The sequence below is a fragment of the Myodes glareolus genome, chromosome 6 (genome assembly GCF_982192425.1).
Source record: "Myodes glareolus chromosome 6, mMyoGla1.1, whole genome shotgun sequence".
NCBI lineage: Eukaryota > Metazoa > Chordata > Mammalia > Rodentia > Cricetidae > Myodes > Myodes glareolus.
The window spans coordinates 21246095-21273093 of NC_142031.1; the positions used below are offsets into that span (position 1 = coordinate 21246095).

The 26999-nt window shown below is 51.0% G+C and overlaps 1 protein-coding gene across 15 annotated transcripts in view; it reads left to right on the plus strand.

Moving 5' to 3' along the window:
* Positions 1 to 26999, plus strand: part of Iqsec1 (IQ motif and Sec7 domain ArfGEF 1) — a 334563-nt gene that overhangs the window by 270603 nt on the left and 36961 nt on the right. Inside the window, exon 1 of one of the 15 annotated variants that reach the window (XM_048416442.3) lies at positions 8976 to 9259. The exons of 13 other annotated variants lie outside the window; for them this stretch is intronic. In XM_048416442.3, the coding sequence (XP_048272399.1) occupies positions 9195 to 9259 (65 nt within the window). In that variant the 5' untranslated portion in view covers positions 8976 to 9194. Of the gene's footprint in view, positions 1 to 8975; positions 9260 to 26999 lie in introns of those variants that run through there. One more of the 15 variants, XM_048416448.3, reaches the window with a different exon arrangement.

The following is a 26999-nucleotide window of genomic DNA, read 5'->3' on the forward strand; positions in this document are numbered from 1 at the left end:
TGCCCTGGAGCCATAGCCCTAGTTCCTTTTGGCTTTGTTTATTATTCCTTTAGTCTTAATTTGACTACCATATGTCCCCCAGGAAGAAGGCAGCTCCTTCCAAGGGGCCCTAGGCCTGTTGCCACTGCCATCAAGCCTATTCCATTCCTCATGCCTCCTCTATGGCCTCTCTTGCTTGTTCCCATATCAAGAGGTAAGCCTGTGGCCAGAAGACCCAGGCAGTCCCAGCCCTGCCATGGAGGTGCTTGTAGCTCTTAGGTGGCTGGGTACTATGTGACCTGGGGTCTTCTGCAGATGTTCTGACCTGTCTGAGTCTCCTCTATTTGTCCAGTATTTGGAAAGTCATAGTTACTCTGAGTCTTCTGGGGAAGTACTCACCCTAGAAAATGTGCCAGGATGGCCATGCTGGCTCTGCTGGTTCAGTTTTCATCCAGTGTGTAAAAGGCAGATGGTTACCCTTGCAAGCCCAGCTACACAGCAGGGCATTCTGGGAGCAAAAAACATTGTCCCGGTCCTGTGGGATGGTGGGTGGCAGGCTTGTTAGCCAGGGTGGTTCTGTTGTCCAACTCCTCTCAGTGTCCTCAAAGGATGGAATCATATGGGATCAGGAAGACAATGCAGCCCAGCCTCTCCCCTGACTGTATGGTATACTCACCGTGAATTACCAGTAACCAGGGTAATAGTCTCTGAGGTGACGCAGCTGGTGGCTGGCACGCTGAGCAAACACTGCTAGACAGCACAAATTGCCTTCCCAGCACCCCAGGGGGTCCAGCCCTGGCTATTTTTGCCATTGAACATAAATTACAATTGATTATGAAAATTGCTAGAGACCAGAGGAACTGTGGGTTGTGTCACTTGGAAGATGCTGGCTGCAGGTGCTGAGAGGCTCCTTAGTATATTCCGGGGTGGGGGGCTCTTTCACTAGCCCAAGGCCCACCACAGACTACAAGGTTACTGAGATTTCTCCCTAGCCAGCAGCAGGCCTGTAGTTAAATTCCAGCTCTGCCACACTGGCTGAACGGCCTTGAGGCAATCAGTTTGGCTTTCTAGGGTCTCCATTTCTCTCTAAACTCAAGAGTATGTGCTGGAAGTGTTTCAGACAACACAGCTCAAACCGGTACTGCTGTCTGGGGTAGTAGAGCTTCTGGGGCTCTGAGTGCTGCTCCTCCACTTGGCCTGCAGGGGGCAGCAGGGGGCTGGGGTAGAGCCCAGTTTGACTCTGCAGTGGATATGGGAGGTGGAGGCCCCCCCTTGCCTGGCCCATGGCAACCTCCTCACTTGCCTTGGGCAGACCTGACTTAATCTTTGACTGGACTTGACTGTGCTGTTTCTTATAATGCATAGTATGTGCTAAGATTTCCACTGCTTACAGAGCAGTGTTCAGGCCACAAGTGAGCTTCCAGGTGGGCCACAGACTCCATACCAGGGGCACACTCTGGAGGAGTCACTCTCCTTCCACTGCCCCCTCAACCTTTCTGGGTGCTTCTAGAACAAGGTATCCATCAGAGCCAACATGTCTTAAAGTGCCTGTCACCCAAAAGGTTCAGTTACCTTTCTTGTTTACATGCATAGTGACATTACTATATGTTCTGCAGCTAACAGAGCATGCACATGAGCATGAAGTACCCACCTGTGCCACATTCTCCTTAATGGGGGTGGCCACTGTCCAGTGTGCATACCCAAGCATGCACACACACCTCTTTCTGTTTTCTTCCTGCCGTGCCGTACATAGAACCTCCAGTCCTGTGCATGCTAAGCAGGTGCTCCACCTCTGAGCCCCACCCAGCTCCATTTTTTTCTATCTCAACCTAGTGCTCATCAGCTCCCTTTTCTTTTCGCAAGATTTCTTGAAGGTCAGTCCCTCACAGGTGTGAAAAGCTTCCTTCTGTTGGATTGCTTGAGCAGCCTCCTGTCAGCTGGGTTCTCCCCCACTTGCCTATCTCCGGGCTATAGAAGATGGAGCAGGCTTCTGGTTTTGTTGATTTCTTGACATGTGAACATGCACTTCATGCCGCGGATTGCTTGAGGAGAGCTGTTAAATAGACTTTCAACAAAGACGATGCCGGTGGTAGTTGGGCAGCTGCATTATTACTGTGGGGGACATTCACCTGGGCATGGGGCGCACCCTGCTGAGGCTGCTACTCAGCGTGCACCTGTGACTCACCTTACTGGCTTGATGTGACTCCATCACTTAAAGCTGTGTTTCTTTGGGGAATCTCACCCTCTGGGTGCCAAGACCTCTGTGATCAAATTGGAAAACAAGCCCCATGTTGTAGAATTGCTGTAAGGCTTATGTGAAGTCCAAGAACTGGATGACACCAAAAACTATGCATTATCTCAGTCCTCTCACCCAGGCCAGCCTAAGCCTCCTGGGGGCAGGCCTGTCTCGGTGTCCTGAGGTGCCTAGGCAGAGCATGCCTTGGAGCAGGTGGAAATAACGCTGCAGCAGTCAGTGTCCATGATCAGTTTTCATGTTCATACCAAATATATCTCCACCCTTCCAGGATGCTACCTCACAGGGTCACACTGGTTGAAGTCTTCCTCCCCACTGGGACAAAAGAAGGTGTTGTTTAAATCAATTACATAGAGAAGATTGCAGGGGGAATGTTAACCCACTTAAGAGTGGCTGGTGTCTCAGGAGCCCTTAATGGCATCCATTTGCCAGGCAGGCGCCCCAGCCCTTGTTATAAAGGAACACATCTATTCATTAAGCTGAAGCCGCCAGGCCCAGGCCTGGCACCACCCAGCCAGCTGCTCTTGGCCGTGAATTCAGTGCTTAGGAATAAACGGGCCTGCTTTGCCATGGTCCCTGAAGTGTGAAAATCAAGTGGGCTGGTCTGCAGGAGGGCAAGCCCTTGCAGCTTTCAGATAGGTTTTGCTAGGTCCCCTCGGTTTCTCTACCTGCTTTAATAGGCAGGTGAACCTTTGTTTAGGTGAAGCTGGAAGGAAAGAAATTGATGCCTACAGTGGCCATGGTGTCAGTTTATTTTGTCTTGTTTATAAACTTCAACCAGAATACTTCTTTTCATGTTGGGCCTCTTAGCACACTGCACACAGGACCAGCATTTTTGGTTTCCTCTGGCTTTTCTAGAATCTGTGAAGTGCAGAGGGGTGAAGGGATGGCTCAACAATATTTATTGATCACCTACTATTGACCAGGGACAGGATGAGCCAACAGTTTCAGAACAACACTCTGGTGGAAGTGACCACCAGTAGGCAAGTGCTAAGCAGGGTGATTATGGATCAGGGTGAGCTCATTTATTCATTCATTCTGTAATCCAGCTATGACGGCTCAATGACACATTTGGCAAGCACAGAATTGGTAGACCAGCCATGGGTTCAAATTCTTCATTCACTTTTGTTTTTAACTCTGCCAAGCCCAGATCTCTTTCCTCTGGGTCATTGTACATTTAGTCCAGGGCCTGCATCCAATTAATACCTGGGGTCTAGCTTCATGGTTAAGTTCATGATTGGGAGCCAGATGTACCTAGCTTATCAACCAGGCACTAGCTGTGTGCCCTTGGGTAACTTTCTCAAGCTCTCGTGTCTCAGTTTATCTGTGAAATAAAGGCTTGCTGAGGATTCAATCTGATGACTTCTGTAAAGTGTGACTTAAGAAATAACAGTACTTTTTGAAGAAGAGGAGAGGCTGGGAGCGAGGGAAGAGACCAAATCTATCCAAGATCCAAGATCACACACTAAACCGTGGTGCTTTGGACCGTACCAAAACTGTTGGGTCCTCAAGCTATGAGCATCACTGCTGTAGGAAGCAGCCAGGCTAGAAAAGGATGCCTATTCACTTAGCATGTTGGCTGCTTTTGAGTTCTTGACCTCTGGAAAGTAAGGGTGGAAGAGGGAAGGAGCTTCAGGCAGCTTCAGTACAAGGTGCAGCCTTGTACTGGCCCTGGCTATATGCCATAGGGTCACCACTACACTCACAGGAACCTTTGGATTGAAGATGCTATGGGCCTGAGCAATGTGGTGAGGCTGGGGTGATTATGGTCATCCTATACTTTCTCTGAAGACCTGTGGTAGCTCCCTTCTACCACTCCCCCATGAGGGACAAGGAGCTAAAATGAGGTTGCTGAGGTTGTAGGCACTAGAATCGAAGTGTGCCAGGCAATGTGTGTGTGTGTGTGTGTGTGTGTGTGTGTGTGTGTGTGTATATAAAAGACAGCTGGTAGCTGATGTTGAGTCCCTGGTCCAGCAGGAAGACTGGCCTTGAACCATTTCCTTTGCCCTTGGATAAAGACTATATAGTTCATGGTTGCACTTCTGAAGCCTCAAGCCCATCCCCAGGCCAGGAAGGTGGGGTCTGCTCACAGGTACATGAAGGATATGGGGCACACGGGGTCTCTACCATCACCTTCTTACACTAATGTGTGACAGGGTAGTTGTGGGCACTGGGGACCCGGAAATACACAGGCGTCTAAGGAGATCCTGAAAGTAGGACCGTCTTGGCCTCTTTGTTCATGCAGGAAAGCCCTTCTGGTGCCCGGATTGTTTTCCTCAGGTCCTAGTGCAGGGCCATCCTTCGTGTTCATTTAAACTTTAAAGGCTGCAGAGCAAGAGCCCCTGAGGTTCCCCTTACTCCTAAATTCATCCTATTTACCTTTCTTAGGGAGTAAAGAGGAAGCCCTATCTGTAGGCTTCTTCTGTGAAAACTGATCCAAGTTTGAAATGGGAAGTTGGTCCCTCTTAGACCTTTGTTAGAAAGACTTTTGTTTACCTGTTTGTCCTGGGGCACACATTGCCTGATTCCCCAGAGGTCACACCTCAGACCTCTGGGTCGTCTCTGTTCTGTTTCTCCCAGTTTGGGTGGTTTCTATTTGTTTGGTTTTGAAATAGGGTCTCATGTCATGGCCCAGGCTGGTCTCAGATTCAAAGGTACAAGCAATCTTCCTTCCGCAACCGCCCGAGGACCTGGGACCATAGCCGTAGTCCACTCAGCCTGGCTCTGTAGACCTTCTTCACTGCAGCCAAGTCACATGACTAAGTTGTACTCCCTGACTGTGCTACCAAGGCAGTGGGATCCTGGTGGAGAGCGTGGCAGAAAGCCTGTTTCAATGACAGTGTCTGGTATGTACCCACACACTCCTAAGTTTTCCCGTTCACACTGGAGGGTTTGGAGCTCGGAATGAATGGCTGGGACAGGGATAGGAAGTTTCCAGCAGAGGGGTTAGTCACATGTTAATGATTAACAGGCAGGGGGGCAGCAGCTTGATTCTGCAAAGAAGCTCCAGGTGATCTTCCTGGCCGACTGACTGCAAGGTACAGCCAGGTCTGAGCCTCCGTGCAGCTCTAGAGAGTGCTCAAGTCCCGCTAGAACTGGGATCTAGCTGTGTCTGTGGATCGGCTCTGGTGGACTTGAAGACTTTCCTTGAGGTCGCTAAATCAACCAGCATGGCTTTAGTCCTCTGCAGCACGACGTCTTTCTCTGACTTCTTTGCTGTGAGAAGGTTTTTACAAAGTAATAAACATGGTTTACAATTTCAGTATTTTTAAATTGGGCTGGAGAGATGTGTCAGCATTAAGAGTCTGTACTGACCAGAGTTCAGTAGCACCAGAGTTCAGGTGATCCACAGCCTACATGTAATTCTAGCTCCAGGGGATCCAGTGCCCTCTCCTGGTCTCTAAGGACACCTGCACTTATGTGTACATATCTCCACACACACCTTAAAAAAAAAATTAATGTTTTTGAAAACTATCAGAAGTCAGACAGTGTAAGTCTCTTTGAAGCTCTTTCCCACCATTGTCCCAGTCAGACTTCAGGTGCAGGGGCCAAGGACTCTCTGGGAGGGCTGTGGAATGCTTGCCTAGCCTGTCCCACGTCCTGGGTTCATCCCCAGCATAGCAGAAAGCAAGCACAATCTCAGTGCTGTGTGCTTGCAGTCCTATGGAAGCATGCTCATGCTCCTATCTGATGAAATAGAGCATATTCTGTGGCCTTATATATCTTTCAATGCCTCACCTCCAACCCCTGGCACTGTCGCCGCAGCCAGAGCATTTGCAGTGCCATGGCCACTGTCTATTTAGTGTGAACTTCCATTGATGGGTCAGGCAGTATTGCAGTATTTATTTCTAAGACTAAGAATTAGGCTCTCATGTGCACAGACTACCTGACCTAGTCTGTTGATTTCATTGCTGTCTCCCCCACAGTGTTTGTGGTCTACTTGGCAGTTCCTGCCTAGGCCCAAGGTCTGCTTGGATGAACAGATTTCACCAAGTGGCTGGGGCCAGTGTAAGTCTCCTGGTGGGGATTTGAGATTCTTCTGGGAAGGGCTGGACAGCTTTGCAGGCCCTTGCAACTGTTTAGTTAGTTAATGCAATACCTGAGTGAATGAACACAACTGCCTTCTAATAAAACTTTATTAATACAAAGACAGACAGTATGCTAGATCTAGGACTCAGCTAAACCTTTTGATATATGTATCTGCTAGGTACCCAGGGACCCAGACTCCCCAGAGTAGGCATAGGGTGACTGCAGGAAGAATAGGACCAGCTCTTCCTCACATCTATGACATAGCTTACTCACATAAGGAGGGAGGCTCAGTAGAGAAACTGGAGTCAAAGCGGGGAGGTTCTGACTTGGATGAGGGGTTAGTCTGGGAGAAGAGACATGGAATTTGAACCCCAAAGTCTCAGTCATGAACCAGGCAGACTGGGGGGTTAGGAGGACCGAGTAAAGCTTAGCTGTAAGAAGCTTACTATTGCTTACTGTTGGCAAGGCAGGCAGGAGGGAGGGAATGGGAGCAGTGCTGGAGAGATGGCCTATAGCCAGGCCACATGAGCCTCAGCCAGCCAGATGTAGGGAGGAGCTGGGCTTCACCCTGACAGCTTGGGATGTCACATGTCTGGCCATGGAGAGCAGGGAGACTGTCAGAAGTCAAGAGGATGGTAATATGTTGGGATTATGGTATCTAAAACAGGCCAAAGCAATCAGCTCAGGACTAAAACCCAGGCCCAAACTGGATCTAAACATTCTTAGAACTTCGTTGCTTCCTGCATCTCTTAGAGAAGCTCCTATTTACCCCTCAAGGCCTAATCCAAAATGCCCCCATTATTGTGACCTTTCCAGGGTTAGTAACACCATATTAAGATATACTTGTTACTATAGTGTTCCCTCATTGGTTGCAGGGTACATGCTTCTTAATGCTGGGTAAATTTAATCAGGATATTGAATCAGCTAGGGTAGAGATGTCTGGTAAGTTAACACACTGAAGAAACTGAGACTCTGGGGACTACAAAATTTGCCACAATGGGAGGAATAACAACTGATTCTGTCTGGATAGTCATTTCTGCAGAAAAATCAGCATTCTCCATGTCTCCCAGCCAGGACTTTCCTTGCTCCCATTCACAGTCATTTGCTATGAATTTGCCAGGCACTGGGGCAAGAGCGAGACAGGCTGTGTTCAGGAAGATAAAATCAGGAGATAGAGGCGTTTGATTTGCAGAGACTCACCCCACAACCACACCACTTGCTCACCGGGGAAAGCTGACTCCATCTAAATCCCAGCCTAAACTTTGTTGCCAAGACCAGCCTGGTCGGCTGCGTGCCCTGGACCTGGGAGGAGTGCCTGAGATTCCTGGTGGATCTGGATGGTGAGACTGGAGCCTGCTTCCCCTGAGTTCCTGAAGCTGGGCCCGGAGGGGATCCCTCTTGATTCTATTTAGTATTGCCTATTTTTAGAGGGCAGCTGGGACAGAGTTTGGAGTTTTCTTCTGGCCTCCCCACAAGTAGCTCTTGCCATCCTGTCTCCTGCCACCTCCATACCTCACCCTATCCCAGTGGATGCCAAATATGGCCACTGTGTCTGTGCATGGAAACTTCTGTAGCCTTCTAAAGTGGATGAGGAGTGATACTGCTTCACACTTGTCTCCATACCTGCCCAGTGACCGCTCTTGCTAGGCGTCTTTCAGGGTTCTCCCTGGTCATTGGTTATATATGCTTGGCAGAAACGCTCATTTTCATCCTTTGTCTTCCTACCGATGAGCAAGAATTCTTTCTGGGAGATGGACACTAGAGTATTATCAGTGTGTAATTGTCAAAATGCAAGTATTTCTCCCCCCTCTAAGATCTTTTGATCTAAGTCTCACCAGCCCAGGTTGGTCTTGAACTCAGAATCTCCTGATTCAGTCTCTTAGGTTCTGGGATTACACAGACTCATGTCACCATGTACATGACATGTGTATTTTTAACACTGCCAATGGATGTGTACAAGATGCTCCCACATTAGTCGCTCCTGCAGCCTCTGCACTCCCCTCTGCCCTCTTGCTGGTGGGGTGTTCAGGGTGGGTGTTTGATTTGTGTATATCTTCTTGCTCTCTCCTTGTATATGTGGGCATTCTACCAGTGTTGGTACCGGGCACCTTGCCTACTTTGTGTGTAATAAATGAGTTAAGTATACACAATGGAATCGATCAGCAAGCTGTGAGAGCTTGTAGATGGAGAAGGAGAGGGCAAGGGAGGGCCGTCAGCGTCAGTCTCCGTATCAGTGAATGGGGCCCGAAATAACACTTCACAATGCTGCCCACTGGTCTGGGTACCAGTAAAGCCCTCTACGATGCTGTTCCTTATTGCTTCTAGCGGCAAAAGGTGTGTAGGTATGTTTGGTGAGAAACAAATTACTTTCCACCGGATCTGGGACAGGCGCGTCAGAGCCCTGGAACGACTTGTTGCTCCTCTGTTTCGGGGTGCAAAGTTTTGTATGCTGAAGCCAGTTAGGATTGGCGCAGATTGGTGTTTTCGGCGCGTTCTACCTGTTGCGCTTACACGTAGGGAAGACGAGGGCTCGCAGTCCCGCACCCGGTGCAGTAAGCCTGTGACTCTGCTGCTGCCCTGGCTAGAGCAGAATATGCGCTCCTCCCGGAACTCACGGTTCTGGCCCCGCCCCCAAAGAGCCCCACCCCCGCCCGGTGGCCCCGCCCCCTCCCGACCACATTCCTCGGGCCGGACTTGCGCTACGCCAGGCAGGCGGCGGCAGGAGGGTCGCTCAGGGCCGGCATTTGGACTCCGGGACGTAGGGCTGCGTGAACCCACGGGCGCAAGTCGGGGGGACAGGAGAGGGCGAGTGGTGGGCGGACCGGTCGTCGGGGATCGGGTCCGGGGTCCGGCGGCCGCGGTGGGAGTCGCGGACGCGCGGCTCGGCCTGGGTCCCCGGGCGCCGGCCCGGGCCGCTCCTGCGGCGGCCGTCATGTGGTGCCTGCACTGCAACTCAGAGAGGACCCAGTCCCTGCTGGAGCTGGAACTTGACAGCGGGTAAGGCCGACCGAGCAAGAGCAGAGGCCGGCGGAGGGAGGTGGGCCCCGACTGGGGCGGGGTCGTCAGCAGTGGGGATCCTGTGTGCCAGAGGGGGGCTGCGGGGATGGGTGTGACTGTCAGGGCAGAGCGCCCGGCCTGCCTGCCAGGACCTGGTCTCTGTTAGAGAGGGTAAGTAAGTAAGGAAAGAAGTGGGTTGTGGGCACAGGAGTTCTGTGGGGAAGAGTGGGAAACTAGATTTGGGGTGTGTGTGTGTGTGTGTGTGTGTGTGTGTGTGTGTGTGTGTATTAAGGGCAAGACAACAAATGGCCTGTAGTCTGTATCTGGGAGGGTAACCAATTCTGCCTGTGTCTTGTATTTAATTTCAGTGCACAGACTGCCAGGGGCTTCTCCTACAAGTCTAATTGTTAGAGACCCTGGGTCTGTCTGCATTTATGTATACACTGTGTCCGGGAGACTCCAGCATGGATGTGCTCGCTCGCTCCCCGCCCACCCCCCTCTCTCTGTCTGTGTGTGTGTGTGTAGATACTGCACACCTGGCTGGGTGGGTGCTGGGGTGCCTGGAGTTTGTGTGGCTGCTGTTTTTGACCAAGTACAGACGTGAGTGGGGATGCTGGCTGGGACTGTGGGTGTTGTTTACCTGCTGGAGTGAAGCTTGTGTCTGGTCCAGGAAGGAGTCTGATGGTACAGAGAAGCTGGCCACTCTTGGTTTTAGGGGTCTATGGAGGCTGTCTGAGTACCCTAGGCCTGTGTTTATGAAGAGAGAGAGAGAGAGAGAGAGACTGTGTATGTGCTAGGAATATTGATTTCCTCTTGCTCAGCAGCACAGCTGCCTCTGAGCTGTCCGCAGGCCCCTCCATGAGCAGGGGTGTGAGGCTGAGAGGATTTGTTGACAAGTGGACTGGGCCTCTCTGGGGGAAGCCCACCTGGAGCCCTTTAATCTTTTATTTCAAAATTTCCCAAAGCCTGCTTGGCAGTTGCAATGGAAAAAAAAAAAAAGAGTGTATTCTGCAGTACCCTGTCCCACCCCAGGAGTGGGGTTCTGGCCTGAAGCTTCACGTGGGGCTGTGGGAAGGGAGGCCATTTCTTAAGACCCCGTACTTCTAGCATCGAAGGCAGAGGCCAGGCATATTGCAGCTGCACAGTGGTCTGTCTAGAAATGTGGCTTCCTCTGGGGCTGGGGGTCACAATCAGATCCCACAGGTGGTCAGCACCCTGCACACTTCCTCAGCCGTCCCATCCAATGATTGAATTCCTGTCCTGTTGTACCAACACCCTCATATTGCAAAAGAGCAAAGAGTCTGGGCCATCAGTCTCATCAGTAGTAAGACTCTGAGGTTTATTGAGTGCCTAGTGTATATATACCAGCCTCTACCCTGGGGACCAGGGGCACAGCAGTGAACATAGCTCAGAGATGTGTTTTTAGTCCCCATGCATCCAGCAGTGTGACCACGGAAAATGGGTCAGCAGTTTCTGGCCATACCTCTTCTCCCCTGGAACTGAAGGGGTCTAAGGGCTTTTCCTCTCCATCAAAATCGCCCCAGTGTCGCCACTTCCGCTGGTCTGTCCATGGCTGCCTCCACTGTGTTTCTGTCCCACATCCATCAGCAGAAGTCACTCTTCTTCTTCCAGCTGCAGGGGTTCCTGCCTAGATTCTGGATCTGGATTGCTGGTTGGCAGCTGCTCTGCAGCCACAGTGGGGCCAGGTATCCTGGAGAGCAAGGAGCCCTGCTCAGGTGCAGCCCATAAGCAGCAGAGCAGATGGGCAACCCCCCCCCCCCCCACCACATGGTTTCTAAGGAAACCTGGGAGGGCTGGAGAGACTCATGGGTGATGTGGAGGCTGAGCTAGGTGCTCCTTTGGCTACAGCGCCTTCCTGGGACCTTCTTGCATCTTACTTATAGTTAGTCCTTTTACCTGATCATCTCCTGCTATCTAAACTCAGATAGGAGCCAGCATGTTCCAGAGACTTAAAAACCCCAGTCTCTGTGCCTCATGTCAGTCTCAGGCTGGCACACTGTCCTGCATTCGCAGGCTTCTTGAATAGCATGGGCCACCTGATGCCTCACTGCTTTCCCACATCACAGCAGCACAGGATTGTTTACCTTTATTTTCTAAAGGAGCACAAGCAAAGGCAGAGAGCCCAGTGGCCATACCTGGACCACAATAGTTCAAGGGGCTCAGGCCCAGATGTTACGATAGGGGGTAGGCCTCCGGAGGCCCCTACCAGGACTTGAGGCTTTTCATTCAAGGAAGTCGGACTATGAACTAGTTGTGCTAATATTTACACAGCTTTGGCTTAAAACATGGACAGGACTGACAGCTGCATGGTTGAATAGCCTGATGACTGGGCAGATGGGTGCTTGTAGAAGGGATTGGACAAGTGCTCAGTGTGTGTGTGTGTGTGTGTGTGTGTGTGTGTGGGTGTGATGTACATGCACGTGTACAAGTGCATTTCTATGGCTGCGTTCTGCAGACATGGAATCCTGAGCTGCTAGAGTATCAGGAGTCCAGAGCAGCTCAGGACAGCAGGTCGATGGCTCAGCTAGATAGTTCTTTCAAATCACAGCTTACACTGTGACATTATGCAAGCTACCATAGCCTTCTGGGCCTCAGTTTCTCCTTTAATGATAGGGTATGAAAGTAGTGCCTACAGGGCCTTTGTGGGTATGGGTGGCCTCCCATGGCTGGCCAGCCCTGAGGCCTCCAGTCTGCTGTCCGGTTTGTCCAAGTCAGCACTGTACACTTCCCAGATGCCAGTGACCCGCTGTGTTTTCTTCCTTCCTCTTTTGTAAATTTCCTTTGAATGATGATGACGTGTGAAATATCCGCCCAGTAAGCACAGAGGCAAGGCAACACCAAGCTCTTGTGGGCTGGGACTGGGCCATGACTGGAAGCCTGGGAGAGGTTCCCTGTGGAGGTGTGTTTGTCTGGGGAGAGGAGGCTCAAGGCTGTTGAGTGTGATTTACCCTGAGTCCTCAAAAGCAGATCCTAATGACTTTAAAGGCCATTAAGGCTCTTGAAGAATTAATTGCTGTGGCCTTAGAGGATCTGGCTGATCCACTGCGGGAGCTGCTGCAGAGAGAAAATTGATGGCAATTATGGGGAAAATATGGCATAGTGCCAGCTGGACCTGTCCCAACTCTGGCTTCTGTGGCGGTACCCTTACTGAGTGATGGCCCATGGCATGTGCCCATACCTAGCCCAGCACCTGGCCCGTGATTAGATTGACCACTACATCCAGGAATGCAAGTGTGAACAGCTATGGCATGCCTCTCCTGCCCTGGAGGAGGTTGACCCAAGGGGTACTCGGCCCCAGGCTTGCCCATGTTCTTTCATTCCTCTGACGTCTACTGGCCTTGGCCAGGCTTTGAGCTGATAGAGGAACCAAGGTTACTCTGTACATCAGAGTCTTGACTCGCCCTTCCAGCTGAGCAGTATTGGGTATGTTGCCTCCCCTCTCTGAGCCTTGATTGTCTCACCCATGTTATACTCAGACTGTAACTGTGAGTGGGTGTGGGGGCAAAGTGAGCAACTCTGCCCAGAGCCCAGTCAGCAGTTGCTACTGTCACTCACCAGTTTTTCCCTTCTGTGGCAGGACTGTTGGATTAAAATGGTTCCCACCATCTTCTCTTCTTATTCTAGGTTGAAGTCCGGGGACCCTACAATGGGGATACTCTCTGAGGCCACTTGCTTAGGGTTTGTTGCCTGTGTCATTTGTACATGGCCACAGCTTCTCTGCTCATCAGGGAAGTGGCATCATTCACATTTTATTCCCTTGGTGCAAGGTCTCTCGCCACAGTAGCAGTTGAGTTTGAACTGAAGGCACTGTGGAGTTTTCATGAGACTTCCTCTATGCTTACAAAGCCGAGCGACTCACTGCATTTGCTTTTCCTTTCTGTTCAAAGGTCAGCTCAGTAATAGCCACATGGCTGTGCATAGCAGTAGAGTGTATGTATGTTTCTTCATTTAGGAATACAGGCTTCTTTCTGTGCTTCATTTCAGATGTGGGGAAGAGGTGTAGAGTCCCCAGCCAGGGAAGGCTGAGCTGAGATTTGCACCCTGTCTGCCTGGCTTCAGGGCCTGTGTGTACCACAGCCAGGATCTGTTTCCTCTGGGATTAATTCATGTCTGGCAAAATGTCACAAGTGTAAATAGATCTGGTATTCCCTGGTGTCTGGATTCCCAAAATTTTCCCAAGTGCCCCAGCCTGTACCCTGGGCTGTGACAATGTGCCAGGCTTTCCTGACATCTTCTCTTTCCCCACAGACCACAAGAACCACTTCTCTGGACCCTACAGGGGCTTTGCGGGCAGCACTTTATTTATTTATTTATTTATTTATTTATTTGATGCTTTTATCTACTTTCATCCTGTGTATAGCTCAGCTCCAGGTATGCATGGTCTGGGGGCTTGGGAACGAAAACTGACTGTCCCCTGATCCACTGAGGGACAAATCCAAATATGGCAGGCTTCCACAGGGCGAGGAAACCCATGGCTTCTGACATGAAAGGACAGATGGCTGTGGGTGGTGAACTTAATCCCCTGGAGGGGAGGAGGATGGTTAATAAACTGGAAGATTTGAAAGAGGCCCCAGCTGGAAACAGCCTCTCATGCACATAAGCAGAAAGGATTCCCCCAAATTGCCTGCTGCCCAGGCTGTATTGCAGTTGTCAGCAACCCGAATACATTCTCTCAGAGACCCACTTTACAAGTTAGAAGTCTGGTAGTTTTGTTTCTCATTTGACTGGAGACTGGGTGGTTTGACACTCAGATGCAGGGAGAGCCTTCGGAACAGAATTTGTAGTTCCACTAAGCACTTGCTAGACAGTGACTGTGGTTGCCATTATTCTGGTGGACTTTATTGTTTCGTGTGTGTTTATTAGTAAGCTTTGAAGGGCCTCTAAAAAGGCCTGGCAACTCACTAGCTGTTGATTTCCCCCTCTCTGGCTTCTGTTTGCACCTCTGTGAAGACCCTTGTGGTCACCTGTAGATGAGAATACTCTTCATACTCTTCAACCCACTTGCTGGGAGCAGACTTATTACTGGACCACCTATGCCCCTACCTGCAGCCTCTGTTCCCCACTGTCTCTGTGATCTAATCACGTCCCATACCCTTTCTGTACCTTAGTTTCCCCTTTTATGAACTGTAGATGATGGCACGTGACTATGGAGTAGCTGTGAGGACAGGAGGCACTGATTCACATGGTGTTCTGTAGAGCTGCACGGAAACCAGTGGTGACAGATGGTTGTACTGACTCTTCAGGCTGGTGTGGCTCCCCAACACAGGAATGAGACCATGGTGATTATTCAGGGGAAATGTCTTTCTGGACGGGAGCAGTTAACTTTACTTTCTGGCCACAGAGAAAACTAGATTTAAAAGAAGGAGAGAGGCAGACATAACAGTGAGGGGACCAAGAAATTTCCTGCATTTAATAAGGCAGAGCAGGAAATTCTGAAGGTCCACAGACTCATGTGCTTGCAGCACTGTCAGAACAGCTGCTAAGAGAAGAAGGGAATTTGCTTTGCCCACAGATCGGAAAGAGGGCCCAGCAAGGTGGTTTGCCATTCAGCCAAGGTGAAGAGGGAGGCTTGGCCTGCATGTTCTATGAGGCAGAATCCTAAAGCCCAGGATGCTGGGCCTTGTAGACTTGAGGAGAGTGCCCAGTGTAGAGGCAGGTGGAGTAGGGCTATAAGGCCTTGGGGCTCAGTGGCCTATGTTGGGTGGAGCTTTGGGCCACGCTGGTAGTTCTGGTCCTGTCTGTGCTGCTTCTGGCACCTGAGGCCCAAGGCTCAGGGCTTGGCTTCAGTCCTGGCGGGGGGGGGGGGCTCATTATCCACCCCACCCCACCCCCAGATCGGAAGCAATGTCAGTGGCTAGAGGGTGGCAATGAGAATTGGAGGAACCTGGCCAGAGTCTCAGATCTGCCCCTTGCTAGATGTGTTGCTGAGGTAAGTGGTCACAGCTCTGAGCTTCTGCTGCCTTATCTGTCAGCGGGGGCTGTGCAGAGAGAGGCAACATGGGTATCGCACACAACAGGTGCCTGGTCCGTGACAACAGGAAAGAAAGCGGGTGCTGGGTTTAGGCAAAGCCCCAGCTACTTTTCATGGGTGTGATGTTAGCTCAGGCCTGAGACTGGGATGTGGCCAGGCAACAGAATAAGAACAGAAGCTGCACTCCAGGGCCTTTGAGTTTCACACACACTCATTGGAACTGCCCATGAACACTGTTTAATTGCTGCCATCATTCCATTTTACAGGCAAGGAAACTGAGGGTAGACGGAAGTACTGAGCTTTGCTGTGTACAGACAAGGCTTTTTGGTTGGTGAGAGCTCCTCTGGCCCTGCCCTGGCACTGTGGGGATGCAACACACAGGCTTAGAACTCTGGGTGAAGATGGTCAAAAGGGTGGAGGTAGCAGCTATGGAAAGACCCTTCTGGAGTCTTCGGGGCCCACTCAACCCCCCTACCCCATTGACAGTGTGGGGCTCCTGAGTACCCCCATGGAATGGGTGCTGGGGTGCACTGCCATTTTGGAGAGGAGGGAGGAGCCTTGGGTGTCCAGTGGTCTTGCCTCTTTGGACTCATTTGCCAGCCACAGGAAGTTATCTGTGGGTTTCAAGACAGTATAGGGTCAGCTCTCTACCCACTGTGACAGGAGGGACAGTGAATGAGTGCCAGGCAGGTAGTGGGAGTTCAGTGCCTGCTAGCCATTCTGTGCTTCCCGCTAACATGCTTGGACCCAACCATCATACTTGGTCATGGTGTGATTTCCCAGTGGGTCCAACATGTGAGTCCTGGTGGAAGCAGGCTTTGCAGCTGCACCAGCCAACTCAGGGCCCTTGTGGTCCTGACAGTACAGTCAGGGCTTAAGTGTGTGCACTTGGAGTTTGTTCTGTTTTGAGACAAAATGGTCCCAGAGGGCAATAAACCTTGATGTAAATAGCAAGTATTAGTCATTAAGCCTCTACTATTGAAATTTTTTTCTTTTAAAAAAAGATTTATTTTTATGTGTATGAGTGTCTGCCTGCATATATGAGTGTGTGTGTGTGTGTGTGTGTACTATGTGTGTGTGTCAGGGAGGTACCGCCAGTGGGCCAGAAGAGGGCATTGGGTTCCTTGGAACTGGTTTTGTAAACCTCTATGTGGGTGCTGGGGATCAAATCCATTTCCTCTGCAAGAGTAGCAAGTGTTCTTAACTGCTGACCTATATCTCCAGCTATTGTTATAGAAAATTCCAAATGCCTACAGAAGTAGAGAATAGTAAAAATGATTTCCATAGGCAGTTTATCTTATTGTCATCTACTATTTTAAAGCAAATTCCTCTGATTTTTTTTATCTGGGACTTGTCTCATGGACAGCCTTATCCTGGTCTTGAAGATACACTCTCCCTGGGGTGGGTGCCTTGCACAGCCCCTGGCCATGCTGTCTCCATTCCAAGAACCCTGGGCTTGGGCCAACTTCAAGTCAGTGATGTACTGATGGCTGACCCTTGTGGGAGGCCTTGTGTGTGGAAGAGGCTGTGCCTGTGGCTCCCTCATTGGTTGTGTATAAGATGTGTTTCTCTGTCACCCCAGGACCCCCTGAGAGTGAGGCCAAGGAAATGGGCTCTTGCCCTCTCCCATGAGGTCTGTTCACTTTGGTTCTCAGCTGAGTGGTGTAGCCTGCTGTGAGTCCAGCTGAGGCTCTTGCCGCCCTCCTCTTGGTTCGCCTGTTGTTCCTTGACACAATGCTTTTCAGTAGTAGGGTCCCTAGCCTTTGCCCAGCCCCTTTCTTCTTTATCCAGGACTTCTGGTTCTACCTTACCCCACAGCTTGAGCAGCTAATACCACACCCCTTCCAAGGGGTCTGGTAATTGCCTACATTCCAAGACCTAGACTCAGTTTCTGTTCCTCTCCTCCCTATCTGAGTCTGGCCCAATAAGGCTTCCTTGACACCACTTTGGCCTGCACTCTTAGAAGCTGGCCAGCCTTCAGTGCTACGTTTGAAGCCTATCACACAGTAGATCCCCAGTAATGAGACTGACACACAGTAGGTGTTCTAGATGTTAGTTGCTGTCGTTATTATGAACATCTAACGACTAACCCTGGCTTCTACTACAGTTCTTGGTACATGGTGGTGGTAGGGGGCATGACTCCACCAGGTTTGGTCAGAAAAAGCCCAAATTGCCTCTGGCTGTCTCGGTGCAAGGAACATACTTAGGTCAGACTCTCATCCCCACCCTAAGTGTGGATGCTGCTGATTCCACAGGGTGCTCCCCTCCCTGAGCCTCCTCCTGGCTCATCATCTCACACCTTTCGCCAGGGCGCAATCCAGGGATGAGTCTCCCAAAGGCATCTCCTGGCCTGCAGGCCCCAGTTGAGGATTGTGGGTGTGTCACTGCAAGGCCCTGTGTGGTCAGTTGGTATTCTTACCTTGTTTTGTTTTGGAGACGGGGTCTTACTACATAGCTCTGGCTGTCCTGGAACTCACTGTGTAGACCAGGCTGTCCTTGAATTCACAAAAATCCACCCCCCCCCCCACTAACTGCCTCCCAAGTGCTGGGATTAAAGGCATGTGCCACTACTCCTGCCTGGTATTCCCACTTTATAGCTAAGAAGTGCAGCCCCAAAGAGGCCTAGTCCCTGGCCTATGGCCACAATCTCTTCCTGAGGGGTATGCAGTCACTGGGAGAGCGCCTTATGTGCCAGTGATGTGGGGAGTCGGGTGGTGCTCTCTGTCTTTCTGGGCTTATGGGGCAGATGAGGATCTCAGGAAACTGAAAACAGTAAGATCCTGCTGGCTGCTGTGCCCTGGGTGAGTAGTGGTGGGCTGGCCCCAGAGGGACCTGGGTGACACAGGAAAGGAGCAGCCCAGTCTTAGGGGGTGGTCCACACCCCAGTTGGCATAGCCCCCCCCTTCTTCTCTGAGGCCTGTGGCATTGGTTAAGTTTTCACCTCTCTGTGCCTTGATTTTTTTTTCCTCCACAAAATGGGAAGGAAGACAATCTGGCGCATCTCCAGAAGTTTGTCAATTGCAGTATCCAGGTGCTCCTCATTGTAAGTGCTGGGTGGTCAGTGGGTAGCAATTCTGGGCCTTCAGCTGTGATATGTGATCCCTTGGTGGGCTGCCCGTGTCAGGAGGGGCAGGAGCCGTTTGCTGTGCTTTCTGCCATGTACTCGAGGCCTCTGGGAGCTGCACCCCTGGTGGCAGGATGAGCCGAGAAGCTGCCTGCTACACAGGCCTCTTTCTCCCTGGCACAGCTCATACTCTCCAGGGCTGGCCCCCCAGCCTGTGCCTCCCCCTTCTCAGCCCTCCCGGGGAGTCCCTGGGGCCCAGCCTGGCCCTGTCTGCTGGAGCCTGCCACAGAGAGCTGCTTTATTTAAGTCCATTTTGCACGTATGGAAATAACTAGAGGACTCTGTATTTAATTTGGCTCAGCCGGGAAGATTTTTGGCTCTGTGTGTGTATGTGTATTCTGAAAAATCTTTCCGAGCAAGCTCTGGGGTCGGAAGCTTCTGGTCATCTTTGTGCATTCAAAACCAACAAGAGACGCCCAGCTGAGGGCGAGCTGCAGGGAGTAGACCATGAAAGCAAAAGGAGAGGAGGAAGGGGGAGGCTCGATAAGAACATGGTGGCAACTGTGGGGAACTTTGCTCCTGGACCCAGCGGGGAGTAGTGACTTTGAGTGAAGAGCTGTCCCAAATCTCGAAGATGGGTCTGGCTCCAGAGCCATCAAGGGCCCAGCTGGGTGGTAGCATGAGAGCATTCTTCCTGTCCCCTGTCTGTGCTGGACAAGTGGAACAGAACCCTGGGGTGGAGCCCTTCTCTAGTCAGTGACACAAGGCAGGACAGCCACTGTGGAAGCTATTGTTGGCAAGGCTTGTCTTTGCTTGACCACATGTTCTCATTGGTCAGTGCTCAAGGGCACTAGCCAGTGTGAGCCCCAAGAGGTGTGGTCAGTTGGCTCAGGTCATGTAGCACTTCACCTGCTCAGCTCTGGGTACCTCTGGAGCCTTGAGATGTCATCCCAAACACGGGCTGACTTTCTCAGTGGGCAGGGCAGGCCACCCTGTCAGTTTGAAATAAATGCTGCCATCTGATGACTTCTTAAATTGTGTCCTGATTCCTTGAGTCTCAGACACAAGACTGCCTAGTACAGAGGCTTGGTGGCTGTCGTGACCTACCATGAGGTGCCTACGTAGGGCTGTGATCCATGTAATGAGGCGGCCTTTGTGGAGTCTGATAAAATTCACGCTTCGAGGACCCATAGAGCGTCTCACCGTCACTGCAGGGCTCTGATGTTTTTGAGCCCTGCCCTGGGGACTATGCCTTCTAAATTGGGCTCCTTGGGAATGACAAGTGGGCCTTGAATTTCAGCTTTACACAGATCTCCACAGACAGGAAGGGAGTGTGAAAAGAGTAGAAGGCTAGGTGTGGGCAGGTCACAATGAGATCACTGGGGCACGTGGCAAAGTATAGTACAAGCAATCTAGAGCTGGCTGTGGCTTCCACTCCTGGGTCATAGGCCCAGGGTGGCAGGGTTCTTAGCTGTTGTCTCTTCTCAGAAGTCAGAAGTTTTGTATCCGATCGCTAGATGTTAAAATGGTGCCGACTTACTCTTTATTTTTCTTTGTTTATTCCCTAGCTCATCCATTGTTTGTTTGTTTTGCGATAAGAGCTCACTGTTGTAGCTCAGGCTGGCCTCAAACTTGTGATCCTCCTGCTTCAGACTCCCAAGTGCTGAGATACGGGCATGTAGCATCATGCCTAGTTTATTCCAATTTTTAGGGCAAAACATTGTGAGTACCACATAGCATGTTGCCAGTCTGTGTTGGAATAATTTATGGAGACCCCTATGCCCTCAGAGGCTTCCTATGAGCAGAGACTGCCTAGCCTCCAGCCAGGTAGATGGGCCTTCCTTACCCTAGCCTTGGTCTGGAGTCTCTGGAAAGGCTGCCCCCTCTAGGTTTGGCCACAGGGGCCATTAGTATAAGCTTTCCTCTGAGTTTAGGCCTGTGCCCTGTTTGGTGTTTTGCTCCTGGGATGTGGGATAGCATCCTCAGGCATGATGGGGCTTCTGGAGAATGATAGTGGTGACTATAAGGATGATACCTTGCCAGACTGAGGCCTGGCTAGACTTGATTGCAGAGTCTTCTGTCCCCTTTGCCAGCTGGCTCTTTTCCCAAGTGAGGGTGTGTGTTGCCAGCCTGTGTCAGGAACTCTGCTTCTACTGCGCTTGTCTGGCCTGCTAGGACATGGCTCCTAGAGGCATCCTGAGTTTGTTAGAAGTGGTCCAGGACAGATTCAGCTGCCTTGAAGCTGAGTCCAGCATGTCCTAGAGGGTGTGTCTGCATTGTCGTCCATACTTGGAGACTCGAGGCTCAGGAACTATATGCTATGATGCGATGGGTTTTGCATATGTGGAGTCTGTGGCATTTCCACAATGTAGCTTCCTAGTCTGTGTGTGACCTCATGAGAGGCGGGGGATGGGGGATACACCAGACCATGTCCTTATCTTTTTTGGCCTCATTGTGGCTTTGGACCTGCCTATTCACTGGGCTCTGGATTAGAAGAGCTTGTCCTGCTTACTCAAGTCCTTCACTGTCAGCATCATTCACCCATTTCATCTGTTGTGCCCATTCCTGCTTGGGTATTGGAGTCAGTTTGTGAGCAAATGGATGCCTCTGCCCTCTAAGCTGATGTCTCCATAGGGAGATCCACACAGTGGTAATTGTAGGTGTCTATTCCCTTGCCTTCCCTCACTCCTGCATGCTGCTGAGGAAGTGCTCAGGGCTAGGTTCCTGAGACACCTGTACTGTTCACATGGGTGCCAGGCCCTGGTCTAAGGACTATTTTTGCATAGCTAGGACCCTTGTGTTCCTTTTGATGGGAGCCTCTGAGTTTGTAGATGGACAAGACTGTTTGGTTTCGATGTCTAAGGCTGGCTCAAAGCCTAGGTTGATCCTCAGAGTTCTTTGGGAGCAGGCCACTCTAACAGAGCCAGGGGGCAGTCTATTCTGCCCCCCACCCCATGCACCCACTTCTGCCTACAGTGGGAGAGAGGGCTGGCTTGGAAGCTGGAAGAATGACTGGCCTTCTAGAACATGTTGTTGACAGGACACTGTGCGGGCCTGGCTGCAGGGTCTGGGTCAAGAGACATGGAGCCCTTTCTTCCTTCCCCGTGTCGATGAACTGATGAACAAGCTTGTGTAAGGTCAGCTGCCCAGGACACTGAGGAAACAGTTCCTGCTCAGCCTGCCCTCTGGGCTCCCAGACACTCTCACCAACTCCTCTGTGTTGTCACAGAAGGGCAGTGTAGCCACGTGTGAGGAAGGGGAATGGAGACTCAGAAAAAGCTAGTGTTCAATCCTGGGTGTACAACTCCAACCTAGAACATACTGGATAAAAGAACAATTGTCAGGAGGGCAGGTGCCATGCTGTGCTGGGCGGGGCACATGGACAGGCTGTTAGCCATGCCTCCCATTAGCCTGTGGCAGCCCCAAACTGACATCTGTCTCTGCATACCCGAATGGCCCCCAAATGGCTCAAGAAGCCCCCAGCTCCTGACCTCTGCTCCTCCTGTCGCCTGCCTGGCTCTGGGCAGCAGCTGACAAGTTGGGGAAATGCTGAGTGTTAGTTCAGTAAGCAGAGCTCTAAAAATAGCTACTGCTCTGAAAAGCCCATTGTTTGGAGACCCATATTTTTCTACATATATAAAGGTGGCTTCTGGCAGTCTGAGTGCGGGCAGTCAGAGAATGCCACAGGCTGTAGGCTGGAGTGGGACTGCAGTGTATCTATCTAGCTGGGAACAGTAACAAGTCAGCTGGGCTGTGAGTCCGGATCCAGATCAGCATCCCCATGAAGGTGATGGTTGGGTTGTGCTAGAGTAAGCCCCAAGGTATCTCAAGCCATGAGTCTTGTACTCTCTATAGTAGGCATGGGCCAGAGTGATCCTGAACTGCTCAGGGCAGAGTTCAACCTGTTGGGATATGGAGAGGTAGGCAGCTGGTTAGCCTCAGAGAGCCCAGCCCTACCCAGAGCCCTGCTTCTGGCAGCTCCTTCTAGAACTCCGCACCTGCACCATCATCAGAACCTCTACCATGCCTGAAGTCCAGCACCCTTGACTCCCACTCAGTTTTTCGTTGTCTTTCTTAGCTAATCTTCCACAGATACCTCCAGCTCCCATTCCTCCTCATTATCCCACAAGGGCCTGTGGCTGCTATGCAAATATAAAAAGGTCCTGGGGTGGGAGCTGGACCGTAAACAAATATTCTGGAGACTAGTGGGATTAAACTGAGCCTGGTGGCCCTTTGGGTACAGTGGAGAGGGGCAGGAGGCATGAGTGGGTCTTGTGAGCTTTCTGGGTCATAGTGATAACTGATTTCTCTGGATTGGGAGCTGAAATGAGATATGACTGGAGCTATGCTTTCATTAGATCAATGGTGTTTCAGGGAGGGGGCAGGTAACGAGGCTCTGATGGGCCTACGGGAGAGATTGTGTGATAAGGCCAAGGAGTAAGGGCAGTGTCCACTGGTCAGGAGCTGGGAGGCCAGCCAAGTGGTCAAAGCTGACCAATGGGATGGGCAGGAGAAAAGGTGTGTGAGACAGTAGCCAAAAGGATAAACTGCCGTCCAGCATGTGCCCGCCCCCCAACTGCAGCTTCTGAGTGTTCCTGCAACCCTAGGCCACAGGCTGTTGAGTCCTCTGATTATCTGTATCCTCATTAATGTAAACGTGAGAACAGGATAAAAGGAGAAACCTACCTGATATCCCACACCACCTCCATCCAGCCCTGTAGGGGAAGTTTCTGCACTGTTAGAGGTGCATGCCATCAACTTTCATTTGGAGATGAGATGTTGGTTGAGTGGCTGTAAGGACCCATGTGCCCCCTGAAGACTTGAACCCTAAATCTTCATTTTCCTCTTGTGTTTTCAATGACTCCCACCATCACCACAGCCTCCCACATTCCAGTCCTGTTAACCTGCAGGGCTTTGAGCACAGGGCTCACACTCTAATCTCATGGGCTCTCTGTTCCCTTGGTTCCCTGCCCAGATCCCCCTGGACGTGTCAATACCCTCCCCTCCTGTTCTCCAACCTCCATGCATGATCTCTCTCCCAAACCACACTCATCCCAGCTCTGCTGGGTCAGGCTTAGCGGTCTCCACCCACCTTCCTATGGACTCCCTGCAAGTCCATCACCAGCAGTGTACAATCCTCTCCAGGAACCATTTACTAATGGGGTAGAGGGCCTGCCAAGAAGTGGCCTCCCCCACCACTTACTTTTCTCTTAACCTATCCCTTTATGTTTTTGCACTCGGCTCCTGGGGCCACATCAGCCAGGGAACATTCCAGAGTGTAAGGCCTAAAGGACTGTCATAACTAAAGTCCTGACTCAGCTTAAGCCTCTGCTGCATGACGAACAGTGTGTCCTGATGGTTTGCCTGAGCTGCCTCTGGGCTACCCAGGCAGTGAGCTGGACAAGAGCCATTCAGGAGACTCATTAATGTTCCCAACACTGTGAGCAACCTCTCCAAGTCACTACCTCCCTTCTGCTCCTGCCACTTGTCCCATAAAATCTGTCCCCTTGGCCCCAGGACTGCCCTATAGAGACCTAAGGTGATAGTCTCCCCTCTTGAGCTATGGCAGCCCTACCTAAGCTTAGAGGACACAGTCTCTTCACTTACTTCCCAGGCCTTGTGTTGGTCTGTGTTAACAACCCCACCCAGCTAATCTGAGGCTATGATAGAGCACATGGGATCCCAGCCCAGTAAAAGACCAGGATTGTCACCAACCTCTTTGGGTGATCATCCTCAGTTAATGCCCCCCAAGCAGCTAGCGGCCATACAAAAGCCTGAGGATGTCTGGCCTGACGTACTTCAGCCTCCCTTTCTGGAAATCAGAAACCCTGTCTAGGGAGACGACAAGAGGCATGCACATGTCAGGAGACTTTTGCCTCTGGCAGGTGCAAGCTGCCTAGAATCTATCCTAAGACACTTAAATGTGGATGTTTAACCAGAGCTGGGGCTCTCAGATAGCTTGGATCCTCTAGCCCAGTCCCAGCCTATGCTGAAGAGGGTGTTCCCCCCACAAGATGCAGTCTCCTCGTTCCCCAGACATTCTAGTATACTGGATCTTTTCACAGCATTGTTTTTGGGTTACGTTTTCTGAGTCCTTTTTAGATAATTGACGGTGTCAGGGGTGGGGATGGGTAGGACCTGTGTTGTTGCATCTCAGGTAAGACTGCATATAACCCTCGCTCGCTCTAAGAAAGAAATACCAAGTGCAAATGGGTCAGTGCTAGGCTCAAGCCAGCCGGACTGAGTTACATGTGACATGTAGAATATTGTTAGGTATATTAGACCTTCGCTTTCTCTGCCACCACCATCATGGACACTGTTGGTAAACAACAGGTCCCTTCTTCTGCCATGCCTTCACAGCCGCCTGAAGCCTCTTCTGTCCAACGTTTTTCTTAAGAAAAGTCATTCATGACTTCACAGGCTATAATTAGAGACATCCAAGGCAGAAAGGCAAAGCCTCTACCCCCACCCTGACTCACATACAGCTAGAACAACAGCCAAGGCCAGAGCAGGATGTGGCATCTTAGTTGGCCCCTAGGGCCTGATCAGAATCCCTTGTCTCCCCTCCCCTGGAGCTTTTTAGTCCAGAGATGCAGACTTTGTCTCTGACCCATAGGCAGGGCCTCAGAGGTCCCAGTCATGAGGCTGACCTGGGCAACTGGGCCCCTCCCACCTCCTGTCAGAGTGACCAGCCTTTAGAAAGTGTGTTTATTTCATGAGTGGAGCCTGAGCTGTGCAGGATGGCATGGTGTCAACTCTGCTGTGCTGACAGCCACTCTATTCTCCGTGTACTGGAATGGGAAGCAAGACTCCAGGATCCCTGCTCATGTCATACAACTGGCAAGCAGTGTGCGAGCAGAGACTCCCTGTGCCTGGTGCACTAGGTCAACAGTGACTCTGAGGATTCTTGAGTGATATCTGCCTCACTTGGTCTGGGGAAAAAACAAAAACCAGACCATCTCTTGTGAGGCTTGAGACTGGAGAGGTTGGGAAGCTGCCTTCTGAGTCAGCCTGAAGTCGTCCCCAGGTAGGAAGGGAGCTTGGGGGCAGAGCATGCACCTGTCCATGGGTACCACCAGGCCTGCCCAACCACCAGGACCCCTTATTGAACATGGGGAACTCAGCCTCCATCTGCTGAAGGACCACACATGTTCATGTCCCAGTTACTGTACAGGTGGGCAGTGGCAGGGGCCTCCAAAAAAAGTGGGGATTGAAATCAGATGAGAGCATGGACCTCGGAGACACTGAAATGTAAGTAAGGGCTACAGACTGACACTAGGCCCATGGGGCTAGGGAGACTTCCGGTCAGGCAAATAGTATTTATTTCTCACTCCTGGGAATAACCCATTTCCCACCCCTTCCTCCTCCCCTGGGGAAATCTATTCCAGTCTCAATTTATCATCCTTTAGGACTGAGGCATGGGATCATATACCCTGAGAGGGGCTGCTTCTGGCCTAGCTTGCTCAGCTGACCCAGATTGCAGTAATTTGGGTCTGACCCACAGGGTCTGTCTCTTATGCCAGCTAGGATCAGATGTAGTGAATCTATGTGGAACCCAACTGAGGCTCCACCCAAGATCAGCAGGATGGAGTCAGTGATAGATTAGCAATGTCTGCAGGGGTTGGTGAGGGGAAGATGAAAAGGTCTGCCACCTCTAGCCTAGCTCCAGGATGCAGAGGCCTCTGCTGTGATCTGACAGCTGCACTAGGGCTATTTTTGCTCCTGGCTTTCTGTGGAGCACAGCACTGCCTGGCCTCCTCAGCTGTGTGACGGCATCAGCTCACATCAATCTTATAGTCACCGAAACATCTCTAGGTCTCTTCCCATTCACAGCTGTCAGGTCAGATCTTCTGCATCTTGACGTTGCTTCCCTTGTGTGGACATGAAAATAATTGCAGTCAGTACCTTTTAGGTGGGCATCTAGAGTTATTTCTAATCTTGCATGCTTAGAGACCACAGCACTGTGAAAGTCCTTGTATTTATCTCTTTGTGTGTTGGTCTTCTTGGCTTAGCATATGCCTAGAAGAAGAATTGTTGAACCAGGAAGATCTGAGACTTGTAACAGGCAGCAACCACCTAACTACCATAGAACATTCTAGAAATTGAATAGTTAGGAACTGTTGGATGTGGAATGTATGTCTCGTCCATTCCTTGATCTGCCTATAGTCTAGGAGTCTGGAAGAGACATATGGTAGGTTAAGGGTATCATTGAAGATGTACGTACTCTGTGGTGTTCAGTCCTGTCTGACAGACCTGCACTTAGGGAGAAATTTCCCCCAGAGAGCTACACCTGGGATGGAGGGAAGGTGAAACACAGAACCAGGGCTCAGGAGGCTGGAGGAGGTACCAGGTCAGGATGTAGGGCCTGGGTGTAGCTGTTGTCACCCCAGAGTCCTGGATGGAGACTAACATATAGAATACTCCTCCATTTATAGTGTGGACGTCCTGGGATATTTATCCTAAGTGGAAATATTGTTAAGTTGGTGTATTGGCTCTCCCACAAACACACTACACAGTAGAAGAATCTGAGTGCAAACTTCTTTATTTCTGGACACTGTGAGTCTCTGTGGCTATTTTGTAGTAAGGGGCAGTTCTTGCACCTCCCTCCAAAGAACACATGGTGGAGTGTAATCAATCTCATAAAGAAGCTCTAGGGGGATGCCACAGAGAAAAGTCATCCTGGG